This window comes from Triturus cristatus, chromosome 12 (assembly GCF_964204655.1).
Source record: "Triturus cristatus chromosome 12, aTriCri1.1, whole genome shotgun sequence".
Classification (NCBI taxonomy): Eukaryota; Metazoa; Chordata; class Amphibia; order Caudata; family Salamandridae; genus Triturus; species Triturus cristatus.
This window is the reverse complement of record NC_140595.1, coordinates 745,110,691-745,122,744: the sequence shown is the minus strand read 5'-3', so window position 1 is coordinate 745,122,744 and position 12,054 is coordinate 745,110,691. Positions and strand designations below refer to the sequence as shown.

Below are 12,054 nucleotides of genomic sequence, written 5' to 3'. Positions count from 1 at the left end.
GCCAATTGCGTTTCCCCTCCACTCGAAGAGCTGTTCGGGTGGTGATCAGGACTTGCAGGGGGCCCGTCCACCGGGGCTCCAGACTCTTGGTGCGCTGGAAGTTACGCACTAAGACGAAGTCACCAGGTTGGATGTCGTGCCCGGGGCCCCTGGAAACATCGGGAATGGCGTGCAGCACCTGCTGATGGATGATAGACAACGTTTTAGTTAGATTGTACAGATAATCAGACATGAGGACGTCCGGGACGTCGTGGATGGATGTCGGTTTTGGTGCAGTCCAAAGGTTCATGGGCCGCCCGAAGACGACCTCGTAGGGGGTTAAGTGGTGTTTGGTGGGGGTGGAACGCATTGATAGCAATGCTAGTGGGAGAGCGTCTGGCCATCTTAGCCCTGTGGTGGCGACTATTTTTGCTATCTTAAGCTTCAATGTGGCATTGTGTCGCTCAACCAGGCCTGCAGATTGGGGATGGAAGACCGCATGGAATTTCTGTTTTACACCCAACCCTTTTAAGATGAGTTGGATAACTTCGGCTACGAAGTGGGGGCCGTTGTCGCTCCACAAAATTCGTCAAAGGCCGTATCGGAGGAAGAATTCCTTCAGTAGTACTTTTGCGGTAGTCATAGCGGTGTTGTCATGGGTTGGGTAGGCTTCCACCCACTTGCTGAAGGCACACACAACGACAAGTACATACTTTAAACCTTGGCACCTTTCTAGCTGGACATAGTCCATTTGTAGGACTTCAAAGGGGTGATTGGGGACCCCAAACCCTCCCCGGGGTACAGCAGTTCCTTTCCCAGGGTTGTGTTGGAGGCATACTAGGCATTGTTGGACCAGACGTTTGGCTGAGTCTGGTATTCTGTCGTTGTGCCAGACTTTGGAGATGAGTTCGATCATGGGGGCAGACCCTATGTGTGCGGGGGAGTGTGCCATGGTCAGCATGGGGATCAAGTATGAGTCGGGTAGCAACCATTTGTTCGAGTCTTTAGTTCGCCAACAACCGTCATCGTCCTTCAATCCCACCCGGGCCCATTCAGTTAATTCATGTGGTGTGCTGGCTAGTTGGATATCCCTAATTGTTTCCCTAGCATCCTTCCATTTCTCAGTTTGTGACCTGGTCACGTACATACGGGTCGTGGACCTATTCTCGGCTGTGGTTCGGGCAGTAATGTCAGCTAGTGCATTTCCCTGTCCTATAATGTCTGTCACCTTCTAGTGTGCCTGGCATTTGATCACAGCTAACCGTGTGGGGAGGAGGACTGCTTCGGTCAGGGCAGAGACTAGATCTCCATGCAGGATGGGTGTGCCATGAGAAGTCAAGAATCCCCTCTCTTTCCATAAGAGCCCAAAGTGGTGAACTACCCCAAAGGCGTACTGACTGTCTGTGTAAATGTTTGCGGTTGTCCCTGCTGCCAGGATGCAGGCTCGTGTGAGGGCAATTAGTTCCGCCGCTTGCGCGGATCGCTGTGTGATGCGGGCTGTCTCAACAACTGTTCGAGCTGTGGTGACTGCATAGGCAGCTGAGGTGGTACCATCGGGGAGCTTGATGCATGAGCCATCCACCCACAGTTCTCCGTCAGGGTCCGGGAAGGCAGTATCCCGGAGGTCAACCCTACTCTTGGTTTGTTCGTCGGTGAGGGTCACGCAATCATGTATAGGGGATGCATTGGGGTCAGCGTCAGGGAGAGGCAGTAGTGTAGCTGGATTCAGAGTGGTGCATCATTTTAATGTGACAGGGTCTGGACAGATCTGGGTTATCGTGTAGGATGACTCGAACTCCGTCTGGGGAGCATCTGATGGTAGCTCGAAAATGTTTTAGCAAATCAAGTCCCATAATAGCATCGGGGGTGTTGGAGGAGAGCAGAAAGGTCGTGTCGGTGGTGTTATCTTCTAAGTCAAAGGGGATTGGTGCTGATAAGGGGTTAGTGGAGGGCGTTCCGTCAAAGCCTATTGAGGTTACGTGTGAGCCAGACAAGGGTGCCCTAGGAATCAGTCGTTTAGATAACGCACTACGTGTCACCCCAGTATCTACCAGGAATGGAGATTTTGTGCCCAAGACCTTAGCGGTGATGTAAGGACCTTGCTGGTCAACACGGAGTTCGACTGGATCCCTCCCTTGCCCCTGGCGGTCCTATGCGAAGTCATGAGTGCTTTCATAGTCGGACTGCTGACACTGGTTTTGTCGGGGGCGATCAAAGGTGTTTGGTCTGCCTGGCCTGTCGTTGATGGCATCGTTCGTGTGCCCTCGTCCCTGTCCTCTATTTCTGGGGTCATATGCTGTGTCTCTGGGGTTCCTATTTTTGTTCATTTCCAGAAGGACCGGGCACTGGGATTTCCAGTGTCCGAACCCTCTACAGAACGCACATTGATTCCCATCTAAGTCTCTCCGTCCGTTGTAGGGTGTAGGTGTATGGTCTCTAGGGGGTAGCTTTCTAGGGGCGGTTGGTTGGTAATTCTCTTTTGGGGGTTCCCTTCCTATGGTCACCCCTTGCAACTGTGCTATCATCACCCTCTCCTTTAATTCCTTTTTCTTCTTCTCTGACGCCCTATCGTTCTCGTTCTTCTGGTTTTCGTAGTATTGGGCCATCTGGAGAATTGCTGCGGGTTTGGAGGCTGCCCAACTACTCTCGCTGGTCTGTAGCTTCTGGGAAACTTCTTGTGACAGACCCTTTACATAATTCTGGACAAAGAGGTGGTGTCCGGTTGCGGTGGTCATGTCTTGGCCACTGTAATCGGAAAACACAGTCTCGAATCGGGAGAAGTATTCAGACACATCTTCCTGGGGTTTCTGGCGGCAAGCCGTCACTATCGACCAGTCTACCTTTCTTTCTGGGATTAGAGTCTTCAGCTTTTGTACAATCTTGTCTGGGAGCTCTAAGATGGCTTTCGGGGGTTTCTGTCCTGGCTCTCGCTGTTTATCTATGGTATCGAGTTGTACCCAGGTATATCCGAACGGCTCAGCGTGGTCAACTTTCCGGATTTGTTTCCACACATCAGCCGGCAGGCATAGCCCAAAGAACAAGTCGATATCTGCTAACGTCATTATCGTTGAGCCTAAGGCTGTACCCAATTCCGTGTAGAAGGCAGTCGGGTTCTTTCTTAAGTCGGGTAGAGTCTTTCTAAAAGTCAAAATATCTTGCCGGTCCCACGGCTGATAGACCCAGTTATATACAACCCTTCCCTTCGCATCTTGGTGGTTGATGTCGTCGTGTGTTCCCTGACCCCGTGGGGGACCCAGTAGGGGGCAGCTTCTTTGATGGGCATCATGGCATCAGCCCTTCCTCCCTGGGGTTTAGTTGCTATGGGGGTTTCTGTTTTGGTGGTCTGTCCATGTTCTTTAAGGTGTCGGTAGACCTCGAGTGTACGAGTGAAGAGGTTCGTTACATCGCCCTCTCTTTCTTCCCCAATGTCTACCTTCCTATATAGGGCCGCTAAGCCTTCGGGACCTTTATCGTGGTACCTATCCTCATATGCATTCAGGGCGTGATAACAGAGCCGTACGACGAAGTGTCGTCTGCGGCTGTCGGCATACGAGTTATACACGTCTGTTATATACTCCTCACTTTCTTTTCGCTCCACCAGCGTCCCTACTATCTTATCAATTCCTGCTCGTTCATCCTTAGTTAATCGATTCATTCTGGTGGACTCTTTCTTTCCTATCTCATGGTCATCTAGCGTTGTAGTCGACATTGGGTTCGGCACAAGAGGCTCAGCCGGCGCGGAGGCCGTGAGGGCCGAGGCCCCTGTACTGCTTTCGCTCGTGTTCGGGGGTTGTGGGTGTTGCACTACTGATTGGGAGGGTGCATACGGAGGGGGCATGTAAATGATCGGGGGACCTAACAGTAATTCGTCATTCGTTCGCTGCTTGGAGGACAACTCAGGGTAGAGCAAAGAAGGGGTCCTAACAGCGTACTGGCCTGAGGTTTCGGGCTCCTGTCTTAGTTTAGTTTCCCTTCTCTCCTTTATGTCTTCTTCTAACTTTCTAGCGGCAAGGTGAGCTGCCTTTCGTAATTCCTTTTCTGCTTTTACTTCTTCCTTCTTTTTCCGTTGCGTTGCTTCTTTGCGCCACATGCCGATACTGTCAAGCATAGTAGGCGTCGTCTTATTGCTACGCAGAGCTATTTCTAGCGCTTCTATCTTATGGTCGTCGAAGGATCCCATCAGTGGCCACTGACTCTCGGGGTCCCTCCTTGTATATTTATGCCACAGCTTGCTATAAGCTACGGCGACTAGTCCATATTTAGTGAACATGTCCTTATTAGGGGTGCCTTCCAGTGGAGCCGGATGGTTCACCTCTAATAAGCGGTCCGGGCAGAACCAACTACCAATCAGTGGGGAGAAGATAGGCATGACGGGTTTCAACGGGGACAAAAGTCAGCACTACCTATCTTTTCACTGCTTGCAAAGACTAGACAGAATATCTCTATTCTTCGTTATTTGTAAGCAGAGAATACCTCCAAAGAACCAATATCGAACAACTAGTGTTCGGACAATCAATCAATCAATCAATCAATGGGAGATAAAGATAGGCATGACGGGTTTCAACGGGGACAAAAGTCAGCATTACCTACCCTTCACTATTTGCAAAGACTAGACAGAATATTCCTATTCTACGTTATTTGCAAACAGAGAATATCTCAAAAAGCACTATTCTCCAAAACAATCAATGTTCGGACAATCAATCAATGGGGAGATAAAGATAGGCACGACGGGTTTCAACGGGGACAAAAGTCTGCGTTACCTACCCTTCACTATCTGCAAAGGGAGAGAGAGAGAGTATTTCTACTCCTCCCCGTTTGTAGACAGCGAATATCTCAAAAAGAACAATCAATGAGCAATACTAGTATTTCCAAAGCTTTAAACAATCAATCAATTATTTCGCATTTTGTCGTGTATCACGACCTTACCCGGACCGCGTGGACAGTTTCTCGTCTTCCGCCTCCAGCGCCCGATCGTCCTCTACTCTCCGTATTTGCCGCGGCACTCCTGATGGTTCCCAGTCAGGACCGTAGATCACTCGAGAGAGGTCTGCTCGGAACCAGTGAAGTTCGGATGATCGGCTGACAGACGAGGGTCTATTGGGCAGGAGCTCTCCCGATCGTTGCAGTCGTTCACTCTGTCGTCGGGACCTCTCCCACTGGATCCACGTGTCGCTGATGGGCCCCACGTTTGGGACGCCAATTGTTAAATGGTAGCGGCAGTTTCAGTCGATATCTTTTCAAGTATTTGCCCGGCGGTAATCGCCTCTCATACCACTCGATAATTTACCAATAAAAGAGGCAGGCGCCGGAGACTGGAAGGCAGGAAACAAAGTTTTATTCCGTCGGAGCAGAACACATCAGATCAGACAGCAAGGTATCGTCACGAGGTGCTCTAACTGCATCTCTGAGACCTGGTCTCTTATACACTGGTTTATTGCTTTATTACACATAGTACATTCTTGAGATTCCCTTGATGTATGGGGGAATATCCCCTGAGGCCCCGGTTCAGATCCGATCCCACACATAGATACAGTAGAAGTTCCCACCCCACCCACAGTAGGAGATGGCTATTGCGCAGCAGGGTATTCCGCCAATTCCTGGGGGGTGTGTGTGACCGGTCGGGTCTCAGGGAGTAGGGGCTTTGATCTACTGTAATCCCTTTGATGTGGGGTGTTTCCCTTACAGTAGGGGCAATAAACTGCATCCGCAGGGCTAGGTGATGGCCTGGGACCAGTTCAGACAATGGGGCGCAGAGGAAGGGGGTTATCAAAGGAGAGGCATGACCATGTATGGGATGTCGGTCGGATGTGGTTCCGTAGCAGGGTCGCGCAGAAGGAGAGGGTTTATGGCCTGTATGAGAGAGCGGGGGTGGCCAGCGCGCGGGGGATGCTCGCAGCGCCAAGGGGAACGCGCTGGCGATTGACAATGAGCGGGGAGAGAGTGGGGTGCCTAAAATGGCGGCCGTGCATTCGCTGTGCGTGGCGCTGGGGAGAGGCAAGATGGCGCAGATAATGTTCAGTTTGCAAGCTAAATTTCCACAGACCCTATGTTGAACACCTTACCTCAAAGGACATTAAAAAAGGACGGATCATCTATGTTCAGGCTGTAGCAGCACACCAGAGTGATAGAATACATTGCTAATCTTCCCCACATAATACTGAAACGCCACTGTGTGTCTTGCAGAGACTCCTTTTCCACATTTGGCGTATGTCCACCCATCGAGTAGAGAATGTGGACTCTGCACGGGACTCAAAATGCATTTCTTGTAACATGGCGATTTGGATATTGTGCCGATCCAAGTAGCCCAGGACTTGCCTGTGCTTATATGGGTCCCCCAGCCCTCGGACATTCCAGGTCAGGAAATTTTGGCCTGTACTCTCCTGCTTTTTCTGCCATGGAACAAAGAAAGGGCATATTTTGCTATTTAGAGATAGATAACCATCTCCTAGAGTCATTACAGTCCTGAAATGTAGTATCCTCCATCCTAGTTTGTGCACAACACAATTGAGCAGATGTATCTTCCGCCAACCCACCTCCCACAGCAACAACCCCAACTTGTCAAAGACAAAATTCCCCACCCTCCCCAAATACATTTGCCTCTAAGCATCTCATGTACATTCTCTGGGGAAATTCCAATCTCCATAGCAATGGATCCATCATATCAAAGCACTGCGATAAAGACGTTTCAATCCGCAATTCCTCAGGTGCCCACTCCCACAAGAAGCTCTTCATCATATACAATGCAACAGTGTATAGAGGCAAAGAGATAACAGTTGTGAACTCAGAAACAGGATTAACTCTAGTGAGTTAGAAATTAAGGGGGAAAAAGAAGAAAAGGAAAAACAGAGAGAGAGAGCCCACAGAAAGTCTAGTAGGGATCTTCTTGCTGGGTTTCTTCTAGGGGGCACAGCAGCCAACCCCCAGCCACTACACAGGGGTGGTGCCCGGGTATAGTCTCATTAGTGTCGCAATCCAACCCTACAATAGTGACAGTGTATTATGGTAAAGTCTGGTCTTGTTTGTTCTACTACAGACAGTTTACAACCTTACGACAGTTATGGAAATCCAAAATAGTTCAGCAGCCGAGATCTCCACTGGGGGCTTAGGATCTTCTTCAATGAACTCCCCCAGGGAACATCCCTATCCTTGCTCCAACAGTCGTGACTGCGAGTGCTCCGGCAAGCCTACGGTGCTCCTGTCAGCCGAAGCAAGACCAGCACGTTTCAAATAATCATCCACCTGTTGTGGGTTGGTATAGAAATTTTTCTTTCGAGTGAAATCGATGTGTAGATCATTGTATAATCTATTTGGGCCTGCCGCAACGTCTTCTTTACTGACAGGAACTCCTTTCTGGGTTCCTGCACCGCCATCATGAAATGAGGATATAGTGCAATGCCATTCTCCTCAAATGCAAGTTGCTTCTTCTCTCTCGACAGCCGTAGGGCAGTATCATGGTCACGGGAGTTAAGGATCCTAGTGATGATGGGCTGAGTAGGTGCCCCAGGAGGAGGCCAAGGCCTTAGCGAGTGGTGCACCCTCTCAACCACAAGTTGTGTGGAAAAGATCTTGCCACCAAATAGGGTCTTGAGCATTCCTTCCATTTAGTTCTCCAGTTGCCCTGTATTCACGCTCTCAGGCACTCCCATAATGTGTACATTGTTTCACCAGGAGCGCGTCTTCAAGTCCTCATTCGTGGTTGTGATTACCTTTAAGAGGTGCTCCATCTGCATTAGTTGCTCCCTCCTCCCATTTGACGTTTCTTCCAGGTTGGAGATTTTGTGCTCAGCCTCTTGCAGTCGGCAATCATGTTTCTCCAACTTCTGTGTGAGGAAAACAACACATGTATACACCAAGTCCATCTTAGCCTCTCTTGACGTTAGGCTCTACTTCATGGTCATCAGGAGGGACTTAATATCATCCCCTGCGGCGTTCTAGGCAGTAGGGAGTCACTCCGCCATCTCGCTTCCTGTATCTATAGATTGGGACCACGGCACTCTACAGGGCTCGAAGGGTAGCTTTGACTGCTTATCCTCCGTTCTGCCCATAATAGGCCTTTCTGCTCAGTGGTGTTGGCACCTGGGCCACAGTCCACTTGCACCCTTTGCCTGAGTAGGTGGCTCTCCTCCGCCCAAGAGCCAGCAAGGTCGTCGGTGTAGCCCCAACCCGGAGCACGAGCCGGGCTGCCTCCACCCGCCTCCTCAGGGCTCTGTCCCCGATATGAGTGTGGTGCTATCCGTTCCGCTGATCTCCTCCGCAGCACTCAAGTCGGGCTGCCAATCAGCCTCCATGTTTAACTTTTATATCTCTGTATCTTTAGGCCTTCTCCCGTCTAGGCCCAGTCACTGCTGTCACATGTTGCGGTCTCAACAGAGTGTGTTCTCTTCCCTGTGGGGGCCCTTGCAGATCTATTGTGGCAGCCAGGTGTCACTGCCTTCATGTTCACAATGCTGGCTCACCAAGCAGGGGAAAGCAGGCCCTCCACCCCCGGCACTCCAGTCGCTTCAGCCCAGGCTGTGCACTTCTATCCCGCATGTGGGCGCTGCTCACTGCTGGGTGCCTCTCACCAGCTTCCTGGACCAACCTTCGCACTGCTCACCTCACAGGCCACAGCAGCAGCCCACAGCAGTCTCAAAGCAGTTGTATGGGGAATTGCATTGTTTGGTATTTTTGTAATTCACAGACTATACATTTTTTGGGTATGTAGCCTTTGTGGTGTGTTCTCAGGGGCCTAGGACATTTCACCGATTCCCATGCACCATATAACCAAAACAGTGCATCACATTTAGGTGATTAAATGCCACTGCGAGTGCAAAAAGGAGCAAGGGTACGAGGGCACGCAGTGGCACAGCATATAACATTTTTTTTATAGGCAGACTGAGGAAGCCTGCATTCGCATCCAGGTCATTGTCTACCTCTGTGCTTCCCAAACGTTTTAGAACTACGATCCACTTTTAGAATGACACATTTTGGATTTGATGATTGTGAGGCGGGAGATCTCTTGATGCAGTGCACTGCCATTTACAGACAACACATTTTACTTTGAAATGGCCACTAATTCTGCTCAGTGATGTCATTTTAATGATAACACTATATTGCACACAAATGACAATGTGTGGAAACAGGGTTTTAGTGAATATCTATCATTTGTGCATCACCAAGTAAAGTGTATTGATTTTTTTGATCCTACTAAAAACTGCGTTTCCCTCACACTTCAGAATTACAAAATAAAATTGCTTCATTTTTGCTTTTCCTAAATGCTGCATGTGTACTGCTCATTTACAGGAATTTACATTTTGTTGTGTGTTACAAAATTGACATTCTCCAAACTTCCATGTGCCCAAGCAAGATTGTTATATTATTGATTTTACTTTTCTTTTCCTGACTGTAAAGTGAGAGGAGTTTGCAAACAACAATCCCCCTTTTAAAAACATAAGTAGCAATTTGTCAAAAGACATAGCCTGACAATTGAAAAAATGATATGAAAAATACAGAATTTAAAGTCATTTGCATTTCGTGCTTGGACTTTCATGACCCAAAATAAATTAGCTGGCAACACACCAGTGGGTCATGACCCACAGTTTGGGAAGCACTAGTCTATATAAAAACAAGAGCCACCTGCCACCTGTGCACAACAACACAGAATAATGTTGATAAATCTGGCATCCTTGGCATGGTTTCCTCCCTAATTTCTTTGCCTTCAATCCTACTGTTTTGCTGACTTTATTTTTGCTGGCTTTAGGACTCCAGTGCTAACGTGCTTGTGCTCTCTTCTTAAAACATGGTAGAACTGTCTAATACCCAATTGGCATAATAAATGTAAAATGGAATTGTAAGAGCCTAGTAAAGGGGCACTACCTGCGCCCAGGGCCCTAAATTAAATGCGACTAGTGGGCCTGCAGCACTGATTGTGCCATTCACTTTAAACTGCCCCTGGAAAAATAAACCTTTTTCCAGACCCAAACCTTCCTTTTTATGCATGTAAACCCTGGACAGCCCAGAGGGCAGGGTGCATTGTATTTAAAAAGTGGGACATGAACTTTCTAGTTTTACATGTCCTGGTAGTGAAAAACTCCTAAATTCATTTTCACTATTGCAAGGCCTACCACTCCCATAGACTAACACCAGACGTACCTTATTACATTTAATCAGTGATAATTTCCAAGTGGGAGCAGGTAGCCAGTTCATGCCTGGTGTCTTTGAAATGTTAATAAAATTCCTCTCTCATGGTGCTGTTGGATTTTAAATTACAATTTTGAAAATGCTACTTTTAGAAACTTGGCATTTTCCTGCCTTAGCCATTTAGTACCTGCAGCCTGTCTTTGGGTCACGTGACTGGATGGAGCTGACAGTTGGGCTTTCATGTATTCCTCCAAGATAACCACACACAATAGGGAGCTTAGATTTGCCTGGATGGGACATCACTGGCAGAATGGACGGTTGAAGCTGGACACAGGCCTACTTACACTTGAAAAGGCTGTGTCCTGCCTCCACAAAAAGAGCTACATACCCCCTGTAGTTAACCTGGAGCCTGGACAGCAGTCTGTGGACTTCAAAGGGAAACCTCTGAAAGCTTCTCCCCACTTCACAGGAAGGTCCAGGTATAAATATTGGACCCCAGACACCAACTCTTCTGGACCTGTGGATACTCTCCCAGAAAGAAGGACTGCTGTGCTGCTGAATAGACTGCCACTTTGCTGAAATGCTGCTCTGAATGACTGCTGCCTTGCTGTGCTGACCTGCTTCTTACTGCCCTCTTGCCTGGGTGGGAAGGACTGGGCCTACATCTGTTGAACCCAGGACCCCAAAGTGACTCCAAGGGCCTAGTTTGCTAGCCTCCTGACTAGAACCTCAGGGACTGAAGGCTCGAACAACCTTGAACCCAGCACCTGGACTCTGCCGTCTATGACTCCTATTCTGCAAAGTGGTGCCACCCCAGTCCTGGGCCCTTGTAAGTGGGCCTGAAGGTGCTCTACCATCACATCTGTGGATCCAGCAGAACCAACACATCTCATCTGCTGTGCAGCCCAATCCTGAGCAGAACCAGTGATTTTCTTCTGCTCTGCAGTGCAACCGTGAACAAAACAGACGCATCGCCTCTGCTGCTAGGGTTCTCCCAGAACAAGGACTCTGTATCGGATCAGCAGCTGTGCAAAGCTTCACCAATAAAGGTGCTTGCATCACACATCCCTTATCGATGATGACACAAGTTCTCATGTCCCAGCTTCACAGCTCTTTGGAATCGACACATCAGCTGACTGCGTGACACATCATCAAGGTAGGTCTTTGCATCGCAAGCCCTCGACGGCAGGATACTCGATGACAAGACATGACCTTGTGTTACACCTCTGCAGCCGTTTGGAACCGATGCATTGCCTCGGCTGGGCAAAGCACCCTCAGCGTGGGACCTCCAACACTCCACAACCAGGAGGTAAGGTATTGTTGTTCAGCAGGCCGAACTGGGTTCCTGTGGCCGGCCCACACTCCATCAAGGTCAACATGAACTTCTGACTTTGCCCCAGTCCGGTGAGACATTTGTTGCTTTGTGCTTTTTGGCACTATTTTCACTAAAATCATTAAACCTGCATATCTCTGGTTCCACTGATTTGCCATTTTGGTCTTGTTTTATTTATCACAAAGGACTCTATTTTCTAAAGCTGGTGTGGGATCCTTCTGTGGTGTGTTTTACTGTGTTACTGTTTGAAGTGTTATGCAAATACTCTACACATTACCTCTAAGTTATTGATTGATCTGTACCAGGCTACAATAGGGTTGAGCACAGGTTGATCTGGCGATTTGCTTGGCTAGGATTGTGGTTGCTGCTGGAGTAGGGTTTCAACCCCCTCAACCAGTAACCCAATGTCTTAGAAGTGTGAAAACAAACAAATGGGGTCAAGGAAGAAAGGGTGAAACAAAAAAGGTTAAGATACCATTACTAGGCAAAAGTTATGTTATGTTATTTGGTTTTATAGAAGCGCTAAAATACCCGAGGGCCTGCCTTGAAGAAGATATGAGCTGGGAGATCCAAATAAGGACTTTTATTGGTTAAAAAGCAGTGTTTTAAGGGCTTTCCTGAAA

At 48.7% G+C, this 12,054-nt stretch overlaps 1 protein-coding gene across 1 annotated transcript in view; it reads right to left on the bottom strand.

Moving 5' to 3' along the window:
- LOC146782659 (extracellular calcium-sensing receptor-like) overlaps positions 1 to 7,580 on the bottom strand; it is an 87,124-nt gene extending 79,544 nt beyond the window's left edge. The window contains exon 1 of the mRNA XM_085637161.1: positions 7,314 to 7,580. Coding sequence (XP_085493287.1) covers positions 7,314 to 7,580 — 267 coding nt within the window. The remainder of the gene's footprint in view (positions 1 to 7,313) is intronic.
- Positions 7,581 to 12,054: the final 4,474 nt, after the last annotated feature.